The following is a 22,287-nucleotide window of genomic DNA, read 5'->3' on the forward strand; positions in this document are numbered from 1 at the left end:
CTCTCTCTCTATCTCTGCCTGTCATTTCTCACTTACACATGCTGTCACTCCTGCTCTGGTTCTCTGGCGGAGTGGCCCTCCTCTCATTGTCCCTCTCTCGCTCTCTTTCAGTGGTCTCAGTCCTCCTCATTTGTCCTCTATCTCCCCCCTTCCATCTCTTTCTCTTTCTCTCTTTCTCTCTCTCGCTCTCTTTCTCCATCCCCCATAGGAACAGAGAGAGGTAGTGGTGGTGGTGGTGGAGGGGGGGTACTGTAATTGCACATGCTCTTTCCTCCGATATTGTGATTTTTTAAAAGCCTCTCCCTGAGCGCAGAAAGTGACTACTTCATCATTTTTCGATTTCCTGACATGTTTTTTTGTGAGGATAAAAAGGGAAGATTAATGGGCAACGTGGCACAGAGGCACAGCACTAATCAGCCAGGGGACTGTTCTAGGATCAGGGCCCAGCTCACTCTTCCCGCTCCTCTCCTCTCCTCTCCTCTCCTCTTCTCTCCTGTCCTCTCTTCTCCACTCTGCCTCTTTGGCAATCTAGTTTGATGCCGTGTTATGCTTGCACTCAGGGACCACCTCCTTCACAATCTCATCTGTTCAATTTTTGAAATCCAAGGCGTCCTGTTCTATAATGTGTTACATGAAACTGTATCAGAATAACTGCATATTGCATAATATCTCAAACGTGCAGTTATGCATAATGTATGATACATATACATTACATATCATATTTATATCTGTGTGCATAATATCAGTGTGTATAATATTAGTGTGTTTGTGTGTGTGTGTGTGTGTGTGTGTGTGTGCGTATTCACATAGATATTGTATTTAGAGTGGTACTATATGTTACTAGCAATAAAGGTGACCAACACTGTGTGTGTGTGTGTGTGTGTGTGTGTGTGTGTGTGTGTAGATATTGAATTTGCAATGGTACTTTATGTTACTAGCAATAGAGGTGACCAACACTGAGTGTGAGTGTGTGTGTGTGTGTGTGTGTGCATATTCACATAGATATTGTATTTACAATGGTACTATATGTTACTAGCAATAGAGGTGACCAACACTGTGTGTGTGTGTGTGTGTTGCAGACTATGGAGATTGAGGTGGATGAGAACGGGACTCTGGACCTGAGTATGAAGAAGCCCATGAAGCGTGAGGGCAGCGTGTCGGGGGCCAGTCCCGGCGTGCGCTCGCCCGACCCCTCGTCCTCGTCCTCGTCCTCGCTCCACTACGGCCACAGCGGCATGACCTCGCCGCACTCCGTCCACGCCTACAAGCAGGAGGAGTGGGACGGCCCGCTGGACTACACCAAGCCCAACCGCCAGCGCGAGGAGGAGATGGAGGAGGTCAGTGCAGAGGGTGTAGCCCCACCCACACTACTCCCCTCCCGCCTCCTCCCCCTCCTCCTCCCCCTCCTCCTCCTCTACCCCTCATTAATTCTGTCCTCTCTGTCTTGCCGTCCTCCCGATGAAGGTTATGCAACGCAGGCCCATTGTCCTGCCACAGGACTGGCCCACAGGAGTTTGTTTTTAAACACCTGAGTAGGTTTCTGAGGTGTGCCTTAAAATAGCCGTAGCCAGAAAACACAGTGCTCCCACTGACTCACTGAGGGAAGAGATATTATGCAGTTTCTGGGCGCTGTATGTTGGGCCTCATGCATTTTAATGGGCGAGGTCTAACGTGTCCGGGGTTCTTTTTCCACAGATGGAACACACGGCACAGTCGTTTGCCTCGTCCGACCCAGAGGACTGTGAGATGATGCAGGACTGCTTGGAGGACAGGAAATACCCTGGAGAGGTCACGACCCCCAGCTTCAAGGTGAAGTTCCAGTCACCCAAGGATATCAAGAAGGACCTGCTCTCGTAAGTAGTATTTTTTTTTTTTTTTTAATGAGAATCATTTTCTAATAATTTATTCAACGGGCCTTTTGTCTGCCTTTTTTTCTGTTCGTAGTGTCATCAGATATTCTAAGGTTTTCTTGTAGCCTCAAAGACATTTTGTCAGCGTGTTATCATTCCGATCAAGTGTGCTCTTACTGGTACTTGGAGTGGAACAAGTGACTGATTGAATTGGAAACGAGCTGCTGTCTTATCTGAGGTCTCTGTGGTCGTTCCTTTTGCAGGTGCCCCACCCCGGGATGTGATGGTAGCGGCCACATCACTGGAAACTATGCATCACATCGCAGGTATGGAATCAGAAAAGCCAGGTCATCATAGAGCATTGTGGAGAGAAGACTCATCTTTCCTTAAGCTCCCCGGCTTTGTGCAACATCTACACTTTAGACGGGCAAAATCTGCTGAGGGTGCATTTGGATCCTTCCTGAATAATTCATCTCTCTTGAAGTGTCCGATTACTAAGTGTTGAGCACTCTTGAGAGTTGTCATTAAACGACAGATAAGCGACTTTGCCAACAGCACTTCAAAAGCCAATCAGTTTAAAACACACTCTATTTTTCTGGCTGTCCCTGTTCTCTGGCTGCTTGAAATTACAAAAAAAAAAAAAAATCTGACTGGGAAAATCAAGATTTTTTTTTTCTCTTTCGCTGCCTCCTTGCTTTCTGTGTGTTCTCTAATTGATGTGCCTTCTACATCTCTCTGTCTATCTCTCTCTCTCTCTCTCTGTCGTTTTCTCCTTCTGTGTTTGTCTTCCTCTTTCCTCCTCTTTCTTCCCTGTAGCCTGTCTGGGTGTCCTCTTGCTGATAAGAGTCTGCGGTCCCTCATGGCAGCCCACACTCCTGAACTCAAGTATGTCTGCTCTCCTCTCTTCTCCCTCTCTCTCTCTCTTTCTCTCTCTCTCTTCTTCTCTTTCTTCCTTCCCCCCTGGGCCGCTACAGCGCCCAAAAGCTTCACACTGCACACTACCGTCTGTTTATCACCACACACACACACACACTAGCGCTACTCTGCCCAGTCTCTACCCGCTTCACTGATGAGTCCATGTTCCCTAGACAGTCATTCCTGACAATCACACTATCAGATATGAATGTATTTGAATGTATGTTATAAATGTAACATGGGTTGATATCATATGGTGTGATGAGTGATAACATTGACTTTATTGACTTTATTACTTTTGAAATAAAGTATGTAATAATAATGTTTTCAGGTTTTAGTGTAAAGACAATACTGTAGTGTGTGAAAAAAAAAACATGATATTTCAGATAGTTTGACACCATACTCAGAATGTCTGTGCTGACCGGGTTATTTGGTTGCCTCAGGTGCCCCACTCCTGGATGTGATGGTTCTGGTCATATCACTGGTAACTACGCCTCACACAGAAGGTACAACTCTTTGTTTGTCGACTGTAATAGCTCGCTCACACAGACTGTACACACACGCACACTCACAGTTGCACACACACACACACACGTGTTCATGCCATAGCGGACAGAGAAGATTAGTGTTAGACAGTGGTAGCTTTAGATAGGCCCCATACACACACTGCCTCCCACATATGTACTGATGCTATTTGATTGGTTGCTTTAGTGTTTTTTTATTTTCTTTTATTTCCTTTTATCGGTTGACACTTTAGAGTAGGGAACAACCTGAATGGATTAGACCACATCCAGCCCCATGGGTGTGCATGCTTTGATGTCGTAAACCACTCCAGATAGAGTGTTCCCTATTCTGAAGCACTGGCATTTTTTTTTTTTTTTTTTTTTAAACGCGGGCTTCATGATTTCAGGCTTAAAGATAAATTGACTTCTACAAACTCCTACTATCTCTCTCTCTCTAGAATTCCATTGCAGTTTTTGTCTCCCGGTTTTATCAGCTTCATACTTTCTATTTTCAGTTTGTCTGGTTGTCCTCGTGCCAAGAAAAGTGGAATAAAAACGACTCCTACCAAGGACGACAAGGAGGACTCCGAGCTCATAAAGTTCGTACCACGTAGAAAACCACGGCATTTTTTCTTTATTGTACCATACGGTAAAGAACATTGCATCGATTTGGTGTTAATGGATTTCAATATTCCTGTTCCTGTCCAAGGAAGAGGATAGAGAGATGCCTTGATTCAACCCCTTCTAGATGATTCCCATACACAGCCTTCCCACATAACAGTCATGTTATGCAGTTCATTTTAGTCTAATGCAGTTTAGAGAATGTCAAAGAGCACAACATTTCAGATGCCATCTGGAATGGATGTTAATTCTGTCTTAAATGTCACTTGGGACACAAACACGTAGCGTAGTATTCTCAAGGGCTTCAGTGAATGTGCATGGACTTCTGTTGTGTGTTTGTGTTGTGTTCCTTTATTTGATGGAAATGCACTAAACAGAGGTGGATACTCCTGGTCAGATATTACTTTGCTTGTAGGAAGACCATTGAGTTACTGTATGTTTAGCGTCATTTTGTTTTCCGACATGATTGGAATCCAAAAACTGCCTTGGATTTCCAAACTCCCGTAAGCATGTGGTGTGGTGTGTGTTTTATTAGCTGAGCACAGTGCAGCAAAAGCATGCTCACAAGGGCAACGTAATACCTCTGACCAGATGCTTGTCTTTTATAGTGCTCCCTGTGAATCCTAACCACTTGCAAATCCGTTGCTCCCTCCCTCTCTCTCTCTCTTTCCCTCTCTCTCTCTTTCTCTCCTCCGTCTCTCTTTCTCTCTCTCTCCCTCTCTCTATCCTATACCCTCGCTTCCTGTCCACCCTCAGATGCCCAGTGCCAGGCTGTGACAGTCTGGGCCACATCAGTGGGAAGTACGCCACCCACCGCAGTGCCTACGGCTGCCCACTGGCCGCGCGCCGGCAGAAGGAGGGCCTGCTCAACGGCACCCCCTTCTCCTGGAAGGCCTTCAAGACCGAGGGCCCCACCTGCCCCACGCCAGGCTGTGACGGCTCGGGCCACGCCAACGGCAGCTTCCTCACCCACCGCAGGTAGAAATCCTACAGACATACAGTAGAGTAGCATACAGTCATTGATTTGAAACTTTTAACAACATACAGATACAGAATTACATCGGGTAATATTTCCTGTACGATATAAGAAGTCATCTTGCGGGCGTTGGGAGTGTAAAAGCACTTAAGATACTGCACGGATAGAGAGTGCCCACAGACAACCTATCAAGCAAAGTGTGGTTAGCTCAGAAATTATTGACAATTTAGAAATGCATTCGTCATGAAATATGTATTATACACTCTGGTATGGAGTCTGGGTGTTTGAGGGGAGCGAACCTAGATCCAACCTGGTGCTTTGCCTAATGATACAGAAGCTGTGCAGTCTGCAGGAAATATCAATTGAATTTCTTAGTGTTGGAAGGATTAAAGGACTGTTTGAAGAGCAGAACAGAGAAAAGTGGGTCACAGGGTTGGAACGCTTGGTGCGCTTTACTCTCCTAATATCACCGCCTTCCCCTCTCTCTCGCTCTCTCTTCCCCTCTCTCTCTCTCTCTCTCTTTCTCTCTCTCTCTGCTCCCTCTCTCAGTCTCTCTGGTTGTCCCAGAGCCTCCCTCACCAAGAAGAAGCCCCGCCTGCCTGAGGATGAGTACCTCAGCACCAAGTTCAGGGCTAGCGATGGTGAGAGATCTTGTTTTTTGTTTTTGTTTTGTTTTTATCGATTGTTTGTTTCTTGTTTGTTTGTCCTTCTCTTCGTTCAGGGTCGTGTGCTCATATTGTGATTTCTTTTTCTTCATCGTCTTTCTGTAGTCCTTGACAACGATGAAGATATCAAACAGCTCAACAAAGAGATCAATGAGCTCAGTGAGTCCAACAATGAGATGGAGACAGACATGGTCAACCTCCAAACACAGGTGCGCTTACACGTGTGTGTGTGTGTGTGTGTGTGTGTGTGTGTGTGTGTGTGTGTGTGTGTGTGTGTGTGTGTGTGTGTGTGTGTGTGTGTGTGTGTGTGTGTGTGTGTGTGTGTGTGTGTGTGTGTGTGTGAATGATGAATGTGAAATAGAAGGGGTTTTCTCCCTATCTGCCACGTCTTTTGGACGGAGATTATATTTGTTCTGTGTCGTATGCAGATCTCGTCCATGGAGAAGAACCTGAGGAACATTGAGGAGGAGAACAAGCTGATTGAGGAGCAGAATGAGGCTCTGTTCATGGAGCTGTCCGGCCTTAGCCAGGCCCTCATCCGCAGCCTGGCCCACATACGCTTGCCCCACATGGTGAGATCCCTCAGTCCACACACACACTCACACACCAAGGCCTGATGTAGACATACAGTACTGTCTACACACACAAAGACATAATCCCAAGCATATAGACACATGTCATACCCATATCAATCTTGTGCAGCTATACCTTACATATATCCACTAACACTCAAAACATAGACAGACACACACACACACACGCACACACACACAGTTGGTCATTACCATAATCGCATTTATTTATTCTGCACCACAGCGTGAGCCCATCACCGAGCAGAACTTCGACAGCTATGTCAGCACACTGACTGACATGTACACCAACAAGGACTGCTACCAGAACCCAGAGAACAAGGCTCTGCTGGAAACCATCAACCAGGCTGTCAAAGGCATCAAGGTCTGAGGGGTACGAGAGGCACGACCAGAAGAGAGGAAGAAGAAGATGGGGGAAAAGAAGAAGAAGAAGGAAGAAGAGGAGCTACTACAGTATAAATAATTGGAGTTCTGATCTGTTGTGAAACGTGTTTGAAGGAGAGAGAAAAAAAATGGGGGGCATTCAGGTTATTTTTCAAATGCCGACTTAAACCCGTCATCCCGAGGAGTGTTGTGACACAGTCAGCATGCCAGGCGATGGGGAGAGCGAGGACCAAAATCGACAAAAGCTGCTGGCTATGGAGCGAGAAGCATGGGCAGACCAGAACCAAATTCTTCAGTCTGGTTCACGCAACGCCGTGTCTGTAGAGAACATTTTTATTTTACAAGTGTTCCTTTATTTATTTTTTTTTAAATTTCGTCTTCTTTTTTTTAAACCCATGGTCATGAGCGATACTTCATCTTGGTTCACCAAAACATGGTGGGCACCAGATCAGGATTGGAAGTGTGAAGTGAGGAGGAGTTACTTGATGTCAGCAGCACCTGCCACCAGAGAGGTGAAAAGGGGAGGAGGAGGAGGGAACCAGCTAATGAAATCAAATCTTGTGCGGTGATCCGAACGTGCATCAGGGAAGTAACTACTACATGAAAAGTCAATCAGCTTGCAGTAAATTGTCAGTTTCTCTCTACCAGTGTACATAGCAAAGGTATGTGAAGAAGGAGAGCTGTGAAACTGCAGATCCACCTGAAGAGGCGGAAAGTCTTTTGCTCAGTAGAATGGCTTGGTCATGGCATGGAATCCTATTCACCACAACAGAATGGCCTAGTCTTGGCATGGAGTCCTATTCACCACATCTCTCTGAAGTTACCGAGGAAAGAGAGAGAGAGAGAGAGAGAGAGAGAGAGAGAGAGAGAGAGAGAGAGAGAGCAGGGAGCAGGGAGAGATAGGGTGTGCAGAGAAAGGAGAGTAAAAGAAAGAAAGTCCTCACAAATGGCACTGGAGGGAAACCTGAAGAGGAGTTCACACACTAAAGCTTACGACTTCCAACCGCTTTGAGATTGCCTTCCTGGACACTGAGGAGGAGCGCTATCTCCTAGTGCAGTTCCATTACCATGTCCTTTGACAACACAGTCTGTGGGGTCAGATGTGGTACTCCAGCCCCCCACATAGCCTCTGTCCTTCAGGTTATCATCTGCGATTAAGAGATGAAGAGTCTTGCTGCAGCCACTAGATTACATGTTTCATCTGCTGTCTCCAGTGTGGGAAGCAGACCTTGTAAATACATTTCAGTTCCGCTCAGTCATATCAATGCTATTTATGAACGTTAAAAACTGCACTTCATCGTAGTTTATAGTGTAATTATTATTGGTATATAAATTATTTAAGATCTCTAAAAGGATCATATTGTAATTTATTTCTATTTTATTACTATTTTATTTGAATGTTGCCTATTTATTTTTTATTTGTATAATTTTTTTCCTATTTAAAATTCCTATTTAATAACGCAACACAGCCCATAGTTTTTTCTTTCTGAGGCCATGGAATATGAGATGATATCAATATTTAAAAAGAAGCTATATAATGACCAACCACGCATAATTATTTTGTATATCTTGTTTTCCTTTGAAGATAGTTTTTTAACATTTTTAAGTGCAAATATTTTTAACTGATAAATTTTGATAGTTTTATAAAGTTTTTTTTTTTTTCATCTTATTGTTTCTGCTTTCTGACACCCATAACTAAGGGAAGATTTCAAAATGTATTTATTATTTATTTAATATTTAATAACTAATTAACTGTGACGTTGTACATTTTGTAATGTCTATGTGTTTGTGATGACTGGGTCTGAGTAGTCTTAAAATCCTGCTGATATTTAAATAAAGAAAAAAATCTATGGGGAAAAAGTATAAATAGTGTTTGATTATCTGGGGCTCACTTGGCAGATCTACAGTTCTTTCTGGAAAACAAAAATTGGATAACAAAAATACATTCTCAGCAAAAATCAATTTTTAGTGCCGAAGGGGCTCACCTTTGACCCAGTTAAAATGTCAGAAAATGTTGTTTTCCCAGTAGAAACCTGGATAGGAAGAACTTCACAGTCTTTCAAACATCCTGAAGCTCACCTTTGCTGCCAAGATCGCCTCACCCAAAACTTAAAGAGTTAAATTACACCATTCCTTGAGATTTGTACTACTCCCATCCCTCTTGAAGCGCCATTTTGTTCAGGATCTGTCAGACATGGCAGAGACATAAAAAAGCAAACTAAGAAAGCAACTCAACCCACCCCCCCCCACCCCCACCCCCCACCCATGAGGATGTCTCAGAGTCCTCAGGCAACTGATATCAGATGCGTATATACCCTTGTAGCCTTATTCTTCAGTTCCGTTGCTCATGCACAAAGTGCCACTAGCCCTTTTTCTTTATCATTCAGCAGCTACCCTTGGGTCACGTGACCATGGCATAGAGTCTTGATTGTTACAGATGCCTTTATACCGCCAAGATGGCCATAAATACACTATGTATACACACTGTATAAAAAAGATTAAGCTCTATATATACAAAGATATAAAACATACATATATTTTTTCAGTGTAATTGTTAACTCTTTTTCTCTTGTTGTAGCTTCTCAGAAGAAACAAAAAAAATATCAGTCCAAAAGCTGTGAGAATAATTTTCAAACGGAGGAAATTTCAAACCTAATAATGGCCCAGTCAACTGTGCTTTAAGGATACATGTGTACTATGGTCAGTCAGATTTCTAAAGTTATAGAAAGCCGGGATTCTTTGTATAGTTTCATATCCCTGTTCATTTGTCATCAGTCTACACAGGATGCAACTGTGTGTATTGTCATATCCTTGTCATTTGATCTGGTGATGACTAAATCTTATATTGTGTGTTACTTGCAATTGAGTGCACAAGCATGTGCATAAGGTGTAGCTGCAGTTCATGCACAGCGAGTACTCCATGGTGGTGATACATGTACGTCTAGTATTGTACAGTGTTGTGAAGTTACGATGGAAGAAACTGGAGTTTTGTTTCATATACTGATCCCAAGAATTGTGTCAACAATGAACTATTATAGAATGGACAAGAACATGCTTTAACTGCAAGACAACCCATGTACTCCTCAGTTAGTTAGTGGCTTTGTGAAAAATGGTGTAGAGTTAGGTACGATGTAAGTCATAGTTTCTTGACCATAAAATAGGTCTCTTTTGTGCACTTTTTAAGTGTTTCCAATGCCAGCAATGAACCTAGGATCCAAGGCAATGAAACAGACAGGACATGTGTGAATATGAGTGACATCACTGGCTATGAATGATACAATTGAATATGTATGACCTGTATTGTTGTTCTCGCTGTCTCAAATGTACAGTGCTTTTTGCCACAGGTTCTTTGAATTGTGATTCAATGGATATCCAATGAGAATGTATATGAGCAGAACACTGCGTATCTGACATACCAACCATCAAAACCCTCCCACAGTCTTATCAACCTAATACACAAGCTTTCATGCCTGCTCAGCCAATGGAAGCACTGTGTGCTTGTTATAAATTGGGAGCCCTGAATCTGGATATAAAGTATGAGGATACACTGTGCCTCTCTCTAACTCAGAGTCAGCCAGGCTTACGTATGTCTATTTTTTGTGGCCATTTTGTCTGGTTTTTGTCCCTTCAAATGCATGAAAGTATTAAACCAGACAATGATTGAGTCTTTTTTATTATTATTTTGAAGCACTCTCTAATTGAGAAATGCAGCCCCTTAATTGTTGTGCCATTTAAGAAGTTGATGACATTGATGTCAATTTTTCCAGTTAAAGCCTTTTGCCCTATGGAATTTGGAACCAAAAATATACTGCCCAGTTCATCAACAATAATCACTGATTTATTCGGTGCCAATACGCCATCACTGTCAACCGTTCCCCTCTTTTGCCATCATCAAAGCACCGAACATCTAAACTATTACTGCATTATTGGACAATACCTCTATCTAATAGCACAGAGAACCCCATAAGGCATAAACAAAGCAAATGCCTGACTGGTGGCTTGAAAAGGGTTGGCATTGGTGAAGATGGCTTGCTAAGAAGACTGCTTGTGCATTAATGATGTCATACCATCACATGTTGTATTGAGTTACTTAGAGTCTAAAGCACTATGCAGTGTTTGCCACTGCTTCCTGGTTCTCTGTTGTGTGTCCATATCACTCTAATGGTTCATTTATTTGGATTTCACTAAACAGTTTGACAACTGGGCTATGGGCCTATACCCCAAGCTGTTGCACTATACTTGACTTGGAACAAATGTATCCTTCCTCTGGTGGCATATATATTAGCATAATGGATAAAACCTGTGTCTATCTTTGGTCTGATTGGATGCACTATGTGTTATAACTGCAATAGGGATTTGAGTATTGTCAAGCTCATAATGCTCCATTAATAGAAGCTATACTGTAATTCTAGGTCCATGGATCTCTCTTCAGCATAACTCACAGGCACAATCAGGTGTATTTACCTGAGGTGTCTTTACTAAAATGCCAAGTTGGTGGCAAAAAGACTATCTAGATATGTAAATGTATATTAGCTACACATTTGTTTGAGTATTTTGAAGCATACACATACAAAACTACATAGACGAAAGGCATGTCTCTGACAACAGTTTGTTCCATTAAGTTGGTATAACCAAAATTTGCCCTCATAGGTACTGTAGCTTAATGCTGTGTGATTCATCATGTGTGCCTTTCTCAGTCCACTCACAGCAGGAAAGGATATGTTTACATTTGGGATCTAGGTTCATATCTCGCTCAGGATGAAGGCGGGCAGGGGGAGGGGGATATCTTAGGGTCTTGATGGGATGGGGTGGGATGGGAACAGGGATTTTGCTCGACACTGAAGAAAAAAAAACAGACCAACAGGTGAATGATGCCTGTCGCTGTAGGCAGGTTTGAAAAAAAAAAAAAAAAAAACCTTTTAGTCTATTACCATTTAGACACCTTCAATTTGTTACTGAGACATGAAACATTAATGTTTTCACGTGACTCAAGAGGGAAAAACATAGAAATTCTCACACACAAAACTGTGATTTGATCATGTTAATTCAGGTATTGCACAGCATGAGAAGCCAGGCGTTTGTGAAGGAAAGATTAAAATAAACACAAGACATACTGAACAAGATGCATACTTGCATAGGGCATTACTCTGACACCAGTGGGACTCTCTGTACAAACTTGTATTAAAGAACAGTGTTATGGTTGTTGTACTAAAGAAAAAATGCAAAAAAAAAAAAAAAAAGGTTTGTGATGCCATTCACAGCCAAGGTCTATCCAGCTAGAGCATTTTTACAGAGATGAGCTATTTTTACTGGTCATTTTCTAGGCATAGGTAATGCTCTCCTTTAGGAAAACAAAAAAATTGAATAGGTACTTCCAAAATAAAGAGCACTTCCACAGTGATAGATGAATTTTATTGTTAATTTTTGTAGAGGTGGTTGTTCCTTTGCTACTGTGCCATTTTGTAGAGCAGGATGGACCTTGGCTGTATGCATATAGAGATATCTTTGCGTTTTTTGTTTAATTTTTAATTTATGTGCATTTTTGGAAGTGACTACAGTAGTTGGGTCTGGATTGTGACTGTGTTTGTGTACCTATGTACTCGTGTTGAAGTGTCAGTGTTAAAACCAGGAACAGTGATGTCTTATTGTGAGGGGGGGTATGATTCATTTTAATGTTATCTATTGAAAACATTAATAAAGAAAAAATGCCTTTGAGACACTGTGTCTTTTGTATTTTTTAATTGCATGTGTGACACGTGAAAGGCTGAAAAAGGGATGTTTAATAGCATATCTGATCCTGACTAAGCTTAGTGCCAGAGTGTGATGAAAATCAATAACATTGGAGAGCTGACATCTAGTGGTCAATAGAAGACATACCAGGAACATGTGATCGTGCAATAGGCCTACAGATGGCAGGTGACAGAAACAGATCTAGCCTTATCCTGTTTAGAGTAAGCTATATCACGGCCTACACAGAGCATATTTTGTGGATCAGCAGTCTAAATAAAATTGTTCGAGATACAAATTAATTAAGGCAAACAAAGCAGTCTAACATCGAGAAATGAAGACAACAATAAGACTGTGCAGTACTCGGTCATTGGCAGACATGTTAATATTTATATTTATATAACATTTATACTGAAATGATGGGGGGGGGGGTTGCACTTTGTTGTTGTAATTTGGGGGGGGGGGGGGGGGGGTCAGAAAATTACAATGTTTGACATTTTAACCTCCACTAAAAATTATTATTCCAATCAGATTTTGACTGGCCATCTGTCTCGCTTGTCTCCAAGCGCCAGCATGCTGAATTTAGATTTTACTGAGGTCATGCCCAGAACCCAACCACAATGCCACATTGTTATGGAAATGTGGTTATGTTATGGCCTATAGATGAACATCCACATGGGCTTATCCCCATGTGCTGCTCTAAAGTAGAAGGTCTTTACTAATGGATTGGAAACAAAATACTTCTGAGGCCTGAAGACGGTTAGAAGAAAGAGAAATGCAAAACTCTAATGAATCTAATGAAACTTTTAATTTGTTAGTCAACTGTCCATGAGTTTGACCATTGTGCTTGCAAATGATATACTTGCCTATGTTCAAAACACAACAAACATTGCATTGCATAATCTAATGGAACCCCCTTTTTTCAGTGATACACATCTGCATGTTTGCCAAAATAGCAAACATTTGGCCAACATGACATAACATGTCAAATTTTTTTCTGAATATCCATGCTTTCACATCAACACTGACATGTAGCCTATAGAAAATGCTATTCAAGGTGGCAAAATATGTTTGTCCTCCTCAAGGAGGTAAGACAGACCACACGCACACCCTTTCGCATGACAACTATGTTACAGTTAAAATATGAAATATTTTATATTTATATAATGTCAGTCTAGCTGTCATTCATCGTTAGCTCAAACCCTTAGCCGCTTACTGTACCTGTCCTATGTGTTAAATGCTTACCTGTCCTAAGCATTCCACCTCCTCCCCATTCTCTTCCATAGTAGCTTTCTGCTAATAACAGCCTACTTATTCACAGGGGGTGTCAGAGTAGGCCTACATATCCCTCATGGCCAGCAACCAAGCCAACCCTATATTTATAATATAATGAGCCAAATGCATATTCTGCACTCTATTCAGGGATTGCAGTGGGCAAGCTAATATGCCAAGTGAACCCTGACTACACCGGCCAGTTGATCAACAGAATACAGCTACTGGAATAAATTAGTCTACTTCTGGTAGCCTAGGCCTATTAAACTATTGGAGGAAAAAACCTTGACGAGCAAAACGTTCTTATCATTATTATTTATTTACACATTTGTTATTATTATTATTATTATTATTATTATTATTATTATTATTATTATTATTATCATCATTAGCCTATTATAAGGCTAATTGCGGGTAGGCCTATAGCCTACAATTCAATTTAGTGTCACATGAGCAAAGGTGAAGGTCGGATAGTTTCCGAGATAAAGTCCGTTTATAGACTGGTTCATTTTAGCGCTTTCCAACCTTTTGCAAAATAGTCTGCTTTTTTATTATTATTTAGGGTAGCCTACACATGTTTACAAGAGCAGAGGCCTACCTTGTTCACACTTCTGTCGGTGACACACATTTTGACGTATTCATGCGTGCGACGTCAGTGCGTCCCCTGGCCAGTGTTTACATCCAGGGTTGCAGCCACAGAAGCACAGAAGCAGAGTATTTCCGAAGAAAACCTTGAAAACACACGGCCAATAATCCGTTGAAGGATATATCGCCCTTTTGCATGAAACAGCACAGAAAGTCTATACTTAAACGGTAAAAATGATTACGCAAAAATGTTGAATATATTCCCAAATATTTCCGTTTGCGACTCTTTTGTCTTAGATAACCAGATGGCTAGCTAGCCTTCACTTTAAACGTGGCTCTCTCTCTCTTTCTGTGTATGTCTCCCTCTCTCTACGCTGTGGATTTCTGTTTGGGTCGGTGTCTTTTGAAAGAGCGATCCTTACGTCGCACTGTTTCAATGGTGACAGCAAGTTATTCTTGCTGCTACGAAATGATGAACAACCTTGTCCGTTTCTGTGTTTATTGTTGTTATGCTAACATAAACGTAACTGGGTTAGCGAAGTAGGTTAACATAACACAAGCGTTAGATGGATGGATGGGCGACACTGAAATGTTATGAATGCCAGTGTTGTTGTTTCTGACTGACAGCATTACCTACGCCGTATTGTATTTACTTAATGTCATGGCACACATATTTTAAAATGTATTGGTGCTGCACACGGTTTAGTTTACGTTAATTAGTGTAATTCACCAAAGGAAGCATCTTGCCCTCTGCTGGGTACACGACAGCGTCACTTAGTGGACATTGGTGCAGTAAGTTTTGGAAATCGTTGAAACGCAAATTTGTGAAAAAAATGTTATCGTCAATAACAGTCTTATAGTGGCGCTCCCTAAATAACATCGAAGTACTGGAAAGGACACTGCAGGAAGCCGAACCAAGGCTAGAGAATTGCAGTGCCATATGCGCAGTCAACCCACTGATACTGCAATAGCCTACCCACGAACAGCACGGGACTAGGCTAAAGTAAGCTAACACGTAATTGTGAACGGTCTTCGCAGTTGCCTGTGTTTTACGACTTGTTCGCCAATTGGCACATCTCCCTTTGATGTCCCTTAGTTTACATACCAAATGATTTTTTGAAAACAGCCAACCAGTTCTACCAAACAGTAAGCATGTTACTTTGCTTCCTCGTTAGATAGTAGCCTAGACCCACAAAGCTCATTTGCCGTTGGCCTGTAAGTGTGGAACAGCTGCGTGTCACTTTTAAACTTGGCATGAGAAATAGATAAAATTACCTATCGACACTGACAACAAAGGTCGTGTGGTTGGGTATTGCACTACTGTGTCAAATTTGGATTAAACCAACCCTGTGATTCAATAGCCTAGTCAGCAGCCTCTTACCATAGTTGAGCCATACAGGGAGAGAAGTCCAAACTCTAACCAATATTTTTGTTTTGTTATGATAATTCAACCATTTATTCGTGGTTGACTTAATCAGGGAGATTATTGTTTGTATTGTCGGTCTGCAAAGTTCCCAAAATAGGCGTCATGATTCACAGTGGCCTTTCCTGCTACACAATTTAGGTTTTATGTGTGTACTTGATTATCGTTTTATGATTTATGCCACAGTGTTCTCTATTGTGTTTCTTATGCTCTGCTGTTGGAGCCATAACTGTCAGTCATAGTAGGCTATGTCAGTTAGTCAACAGTGCCTGACTGTCTTATGTGTTTCCCCATGCCACCCAAACCAGGTCCACCACAGTGTCCCTCACTCTTTTACCACGATGGGTGGGGCGGTGAGCGCAGGGGAGGACAACGACGAGCTGATCGACAACCTGAAGGAGGCACACTACATTCGCTCAGACCTGGTGGAGCGTGCCTTTCGCGCCATCGACCGTGCCGACTACTACCTAGAGGAGTACCGCGACAATGCCTACAAGGACCTGGCCTGGAGGCACGGGAACATCCACCTGTCAGCGCCCTGCATCTACTCGGAGGTGATGGAGGCCCTGGACCTGCAGCCGGGTCTGTCCTTCCTCAACCTGGGTAGCGGCACGGGCTACCTGAGCACCATGGTGGGCCTCATCCTAGGTGAGTGTGTCCTGCTGAAGCTGATGAGATGAGGACAGGATCCGGGGCCTAAGAGCAGCATTTTTTGGGGGCGAAAAGTGAGCAGCAGTAGCTTGCTCTCTGTAGTTTGTTTTCATATGCCCTGATGGATTAGGCATGTTCAGCCATGCACAGTCAGGTGCTGAATACTGTGGGTGGGTGTGTGAGTGCAAATGTTATCTAAGATAGATCTCTGACTTTATGTGGAATTGTTGAGGCAAGTCATAATCCAACGGTGGGGTTAAAAAAGTCACCTGCACATGTGGTTGTGGATTTGTTTAGATAATCAAAGGAGTTCAAGATATGCCTGTCACCTTTTTGAGTAAATCACTGAATACCACACCCATGCATGCCCTTAACTTTACCTTAACTGTAAGAGGCTTTGGATAAAATCCTCTGATAAATAATGATGTTGATCTGACATGATGGTTTAAAAGGTGTTGGCTCTTGTGTGCACCTCTAGAAAGAACACAAAAGAGCCTATCGTGTGTTTGCCCTTTAAATATTCAAGTGTTCTCACTGTCGTTGGTTTGAAGCGCTTCACCTGATCATTTCTTGGCCAGGGTTCAGGTGATTTCAGATGGACTCCTGAAATGGCGCCTGGTGCATTACTCTGGTGTGGAACACATCAGTGAGGTGACCTCAGATCAAGTTCCTGAAGAACTCAGTCACCCCAGGAGCCTCAACAAGATTAGCGACGCAGACACCCTATACTCCATCTGAGCCTTGAGGCAATACACGCGTAAAACTAATGTGTAAGCTGGGTTTCAAAATACTAATATTTAGTGTTCTTGTTGATGTCTTTGTCCTAAGGACCATTTGGAGTGAACCATGGAGTGGAGTTGCATGCAGATGTGATAGAGTACGCCTACCAGAAACTGGACCTCTTCATTAAAACCAGTGATAGCTTCGACAAGTGAGTTAACTTTTGTCCTCTTGTTGACTTGAAGTGTAGTTGTTTCTAGTTAATAATCAAAAGAGAGATGGCTTTGGGAGAGATACGTGCTGGGTTCATGTCTCTCACATTAACCCAAGAGGAATGTTTTAGCCATGCTTGTGTTATCACTGAAAATGGACAAGCCGGAAATTGCTCCTGTGTCTCTTATGTAGTCCATTATAGTCACTCATATTGGTCATGTTATGTTGATATTAAGGTGTGTGTGTGTGTGTGTGTGTGTGTGTCTGTGTGTGTGTGTTTGTGTGTGTGTGCGCACATGTGCGTTGCGGCTGCAGGTTTGAGTTCTGTGAGCCGGTCTTTGTGGCGGGCAACTGCCTGGAGATCCCCCCGGACAGCAGACAGTATGACCGGGTGTACTGTGGCGCAGGGGTGCAGCGCGAGCACGAGAACTACATGAAGAACCTGCTGAAGGTGGGGGGCATCCTGGTCCTGCCCCTGGAGGAGAAGGTGAGAACAGGAACACAATGCAGAGATGCTCTCTAAAGCTCCAGGGGAAATGAGGAGGGTGTCCCAGTAGATAAACATGATCTTAAATGAGGTATACTTTAAGTAATGATGTGAAGAGTTGTTTATGTGGTTGATTCTGGAAGGCTGTAGTGCCCAAAATGCTCAAGAATCTCATCTGCAGGGATGCAACATGGGACTTTGTGGTGGTTTCTTCAAGTCATATACAGTATAGAGAAAGGTTCTCTACTCAGCCAAGAGTGACACATTAGAATATGACTAAATTAGTCTCCCTAGGACTCCCACATACGTGAAATAAAAGTTGTAGAACGTTTTTAGAATGTTGTTTCTTGCCAGTAAACATGACTCAGAGTGACTTGTCCTTGTAGGTCCTTTAGTCTGCATTGGAACTTACCCATGATCCAACACAAACAGACTGAAGCTTGAACTCTGACCTGCTCTTTTACAGCTGACCAAGATCACCCGCACAGGCCAAAATTCCTGGGAGACCAAAAAGATCATCGCTGTGTCCTTTGCACCACTGGTGCAGCCCAGACAAGATACCAACGGCAAGGCTAGGAATGTCCCACTACGTGAGTCCTCACAGAATGACCAAGCTAGCTTCCAACAGCCAATTTTGATAGTTGTACAAGGACTTGGCATACGATCAGGAGAACTCTGGGAACAATGCTGGTTTTGGGTGTGTGGCGTGTTCCATGAGCGTAATCTACTGGCTTGTATGACAATACAATGAGATAAGATCTGTCATTTGAAATTATTCAAGTGTGTGATGTTTAAAGATAACGACACACAAAGTCAGGTGTGTTATATGGTTTATAGGGGATTAATGACAGAACTGCTCAACCATTTGGTGATTATCATGTGACTTGGTAATGTTTCATAATCTCTTCTCCCACTTATCTCATCTCCTATGTTCCCCACAGCCATTTTTGAGGTGCGGTCGCTTCAGGACCTGGCCCGCCTGGCCATCCGCCACACACTCAGGGCCACGTCAGGGGCCCCCGAGGGCCGCAGCAAGAGCCGCGTGTCGTTCCCAGGAGCGCGCGCCATGCACCGCTACGGGCCGCGCTTCAAGCGCCGGCGCCTGCACCGCCGCCGCGTGGACTCGCTCATCCTCCGCGACTCGGCCATCCCGTCGCTGGCCGAGCTGAGGGCCCACGGAGCGCCGCGGGAGTCCGAAGACGGAGAGGAAGAGGGCGACGAGGAGGAGGACGAGGGGGGCCGGGGGAAATGCGGCGGCCGCAGCTGCAGCAGCCGGCGGGGGAAAGGAGGGGCGAGGGGCGACGAGGAGCAGGAGGACGAGGAAGAGCGCGTGGCCCGAGACGAGGAAGAGGAAGACGAGGAGGAGGAGAAGGGCAAAGGCGAGCCCCAGGGAGAGCCGCCAGTCAACATCCTGCGCGAGAGGATCCTGGGACTGCCGCTGCCCGAGCCGCTGAAGCTATACCTGCTGTACTACCGCGAGAAGTGAGGACGAGGAGGATGAGAAGAGATCGCGGCTCTCTGTTCCTCCCTCCTTCCTTCCTCCCTCCTTCCCGACCTCTTTGTGTCCCTCTTTACCCAGGGAGTGCAATTCACAAGCAGAGAGAAGGGCCTGGTGAATGGCTGACTGATGATGGATGAACTGGCTATGATGGACAGAGTATGAGTGCTGATTTAAGATTGGTGACACTACTGTCTCTGCCCCCGGGTGTGAATATCTAAGCCCATTTTACCCATCGATTTAAATGTTTGGTGAAAAAGCTGGGATTTGCCAAGCAGATCAGGTTAAAGAGGCCTGCTCTTTTTTCGTTGTTGTTTTGATTTTTATTGTTATTATTAATTAATTTGAGCTGGTAGACATTTCAAAGACTATAACTGCATCACATCACTTAAGAGGGAATGGTATGGCTTTTTCAGGTGAGTGTGAGGGTGATGTGGTGTGGTGTTTTTTTTCCATGGCAGCCTTCAAGGTTGCTCAACCATTAGCGCACAAAGCTAAATTCATTTGGGTGTTTGCATAGGGTGATCTGGCTGATGAGACTGAGTTGTAAATTCCTGAGATGTGAGTTTATTTAGGCCCTAAAAGCTTGCTCACCCAGGGTACATGGTCTCCTACCACCCCAGGTATTCATTCCGTCACGCAAGGGTTTTCATGCCCACGACCTGCCCATCTTTATCTTCATATTCATTGCAGTGGGTCAATATTAAAGGAGAAATCCAGCCATTTTTCACATACATCTCCATTTCTTTAGGTCACCGAGTGCTGTCAGTTTTACCTAGCTCAAGTTGCTAGTTCCAACAGCTAAAGCGTCCAGGCAGCTACAGTGCTACACTCTGGGAGCATGGGGGCTCACATACTGTACATGCCCCCACAGTGTAGTGCTTTAGCTGCTAGAACTAGCAATTCGAGCGAGGTAAAACTGATTTTTGGGGCGGTTGTATCGGAAGTACTTGATGACCTCAAGAAACGGAGAGCAATGTGAAAAATCGCCAGATTTCTCCTTTAGACTGTCAGCGTTTCACTGGCAGTGTTTCCAGGTGATTTTTACTGATGGGGGGTTTCCGACCCAATTTAATTTCCGTAGAAATGTTGTCAGAAGCAGTGCAGTATGAAGTCTCAGTTAATCATTTGTCATATGCATTAATTGTAAATGTAACACTGAAAAAGAAAAATCTATCTTCTCGTGTTGAGGTTTTGTTCAATGTTGTGCTCTCCACTGTATTTGAATTTGTGTCATGATTATTATTTCTCAGACGAGGCTCACAGGGTTTTAAGTGTCAAAGTAAAAACCAGCATGAAGTGCCGTGGAGAACGAGGAAAAGACGTTTTGCCATGCACAGATACAGCAGGAGAAGAAGCACTTCACATAGATTGTGTTGGATTGGTCGATATAGCTTTCTTTTCTTTGGATGTTTTCTTTTTTTCCCTCTTTGAACCAGCTTTACTCTTCTGTGATTTATCCGGGGTGGAGTGCTGTTATTCCTGTGTGCAGCTGGTGAGATGAAGTTAAGCAGGGGGTGGAGGCACAGGAAAGACATTTTATTTCTCTTGAACTTATCTTTTCACACACTTTTTACTCTATTATCCAAATCTAAATGCATATTTTTTCCAAACAAATTTTCGGTTTTTGCTGCTGTTAATAATTATAATGATGATAATAATAATGATGATGATGATAAGAATGGCTTGAATTTTTGTAGTTTCTAGTTCTTAGGTCTTTGAAAGATCCTTTTTATGATTTTTTTTGTTTTGTTTTGTTTTCCATTGTTTCCCCTAAAAGCATATATGAATAAGATGGAGATGATTATTCTACAGCTAAAATACACATGGGACTTTCAAAGTGCCTTATGAGCATACTACATTATTGAATACATATATTATTAAATAATCCAGAAAAAGAATAAATGTCACATCTTTCAATAATGAAAAATAACATGTCATTGAGGGTTTTTCTTTATGTTGATATGATTCAAGATTATATGGTCTCTAACTGGAAAAGGGGGTGGGAGTAAATAATGTAAAAAGGATTGGCCTTTTGGCCAGAATGACCCTCGTGTGGGGAGTTCTTGTTTTTTTTTTTTTTTTTTTTTTAACCATTCCCTTTGCTTTTTCTGGTTGTCATTTTTCTGAAAGACTTTTATTTCTTTACATTTACTATATTAGATGAATGTAGAGGTTGTGATCTTTGCATAATATTGTATGCTGTTTCTCTGGTGTTCCAAGTTTTTTTTTTTTTTTCTGTTGGAAGTTCATCCGCACTGTTGGTGGTCTTCAATAAAAGAAAAATATATATAATACATATGTAAATAATTGGTTCACATTGCCATGGTCATGGCGAAGTTGGGAAATCAGAAAGTCAAAAACCTAATTATACTTAAAAAAAAACAAACAAACAAAAACCCCTGCTATAACCACACAAAGAAAGAAGGGTTTCGCTGAGCCAACACTGAACACAAAAATAGTGAAATTATATACTAAAAAATGTTTTGCTTTATATTGCTGAATGATGTAATGCACATCTATAAACACCCACAATAACCAGTAGATAATAAGTTTTCTTTAATTTTAAAAAGGAAACGGGTACATTGAAATACATTGAAATTGTTCCATTCCTGCTCAGCCAAGCACTGAGATAAGCATTATCACCAAGTTGGCTAAACAGCTCCATCACATCAATGTGGGGAATGAAAGGGAGGGGAGTCTTCCCTGGGTTTGTTAATTCATTTAAGACCAGTCTGAATTCAGTGGATATGACTACCTACATGGGTTGTAGTGTTTCAGAAATCTGATGGGAACATTCACATTTTGTTACCAGTATAAGAAGAGTAACGAGTATGCCAGCATTATGCTCACAAGTCATGCTGAGCAAGGTAGTGTTTTAGCATTTTATGGTCCATAGGGGTCCTTAGAAACAAACCGTCGGCTTATTAAGCCTCTTAGACATCTTGTCTAAATATTTTTCAATTTCATGTGCAAACATAAAAACGTCCTCACACTCATTCTCTCACACAATTCAATAATGTCTAAATTATATGATCTTCCCACAACCAAAGTTGTACATCTGCAAAATGCAAAATTTTAAAAGACTGTCGCAAAGCAAAGCACTGTAGATTTCTTAGTAGAAATAACTGTACTGTACTGAAATAACTGTATTAAATACATTTAATTGGTGATATTAAAAAAAACTTTTGGAAATGCAAAAATAAA

At 42.6% G+C, this 22,287-nt stretch overlaps 2 protein-coding genes and 1 long non-coding RNA gene across 4 annotated transcripts in view; all 3 read left to right on the top strand.

Annotated features, from left to right (window-relative positions):
• LOC134087117 (myelin transcription factor 1-like) overlaps positions 1-8,681 on the top strand; it is a 16,364-nt gene extending 7,683 nt beyond the window's left edge. Inside the window, exons 7-17 of the mRNA XM_062540370.1 lie at positions 1,080-1,337; positions 1,696-1,853; positions 2,114-2,176; positions 2,667-2,735; positions 3,209-3,271; positions 3,784-3,867; positions 4,646-4,867; positions 5,415-5,506; positions 5,636-5,739; positions 5,959-6,102; positions 6,347-8,681. Coding sequence (XP_062396354.1) covers positions 1,080-1,337; positions 1,696-1,853; positions 2,114-2,176; positions 2,667-2,735; positions 3,209-3,271; positions 3,784-3,867; positions 4,646-4,867; positions 5,415-5,506; positions 5,636-5,739; positions 5,959-6,102; positions 6,347-6,490 — 1,401 coding nt within the window. The 3' untranslated portion in view covers positions 6,491-8,681. The remainder of the gene's footprint in view (positions 1-1,079; positions 1,338-1,695; positions 1,854-2,113; positions 2,177-2,666; positions 2,736-3,208; positions 3,272-3,783; positions 3,868-4,645; positions 4,868-5,414; positions 5,507-5,635; positions 5,740-5,958; positions 6,103-6,346) is intronic.
• LOC134087127 (uncharacterized) overlaps positions 1-22,287 on the top strand; it is a 377,321-nt gene that overhangs the window by 220,923 nt on the left and 134,111 nt on the right. The window lies entirely within an intron of this gene.
• On the top strand, positions 14,185-21,371 carry LOC134087118 (protein-L-isoaspartate O-methyltransferase domain-containing protein 2). The gene is made up of 6 exons (XM_062540371.1): positions 14,185-14,316; positions 15,820-16,159; positions 16,991-17,093; positions 17,411-17,582; positions 18,049-18,172; positions 18,524-21,371. The coding sequence occupies exons 2-6, from the start codon at positions 15,853-15,855 to the stop codon at positions 19,066-19,068; spliced, it is 1,251 nt and encodes a 416-aa protein (XP_062396355.1). The 5' UTR covers positions 14,185-14,316; positions 15,820-15,852; the 3' UTR covers positions 19,069-21,371.

The sequence above is a fragment of the Sardina pilchardus genome, chromosome 7 (genome assembly GCF_963854185.1).
Source record: "Sardina pilchardus chromosome 7, fSarPil1.1, whole genome shotgun sequence".
NCBI lineage: Eukaryota > Metazoa > Chordata > Actinopteri > Clupeiformes > Clupeidae > Sardina > Sardina pilchardus.

What these genes read in the sequence shown, in the direction of transcription:
- LOC134087118 (XM_062540371.1), top strand. Translation starts at nt 15,853, where the DNA reads ATGGGTGGGGCGGTGAGCGCAGGGGAGGACAACGACGAGCTGATCGAC. An exon ending in ACCAGTGATAGCTTCGACAA is followed by an intron (nt 17,094 to 17,410) that starts GTGAGTTAACTT and finishes TTGCGGCTGCAG; the next exon opens with GTTTGAGTTCTGTGAGCCGG. An exon ending in TCCTGCCCCTGGAGGAGAAG is followed by an intron (nt 17,583 to 18,048) that starts GTGAGAACAGGA and finishes GCTCTTTTACAG; the next exon opens with CTGACCAAGATCACCCGCAC.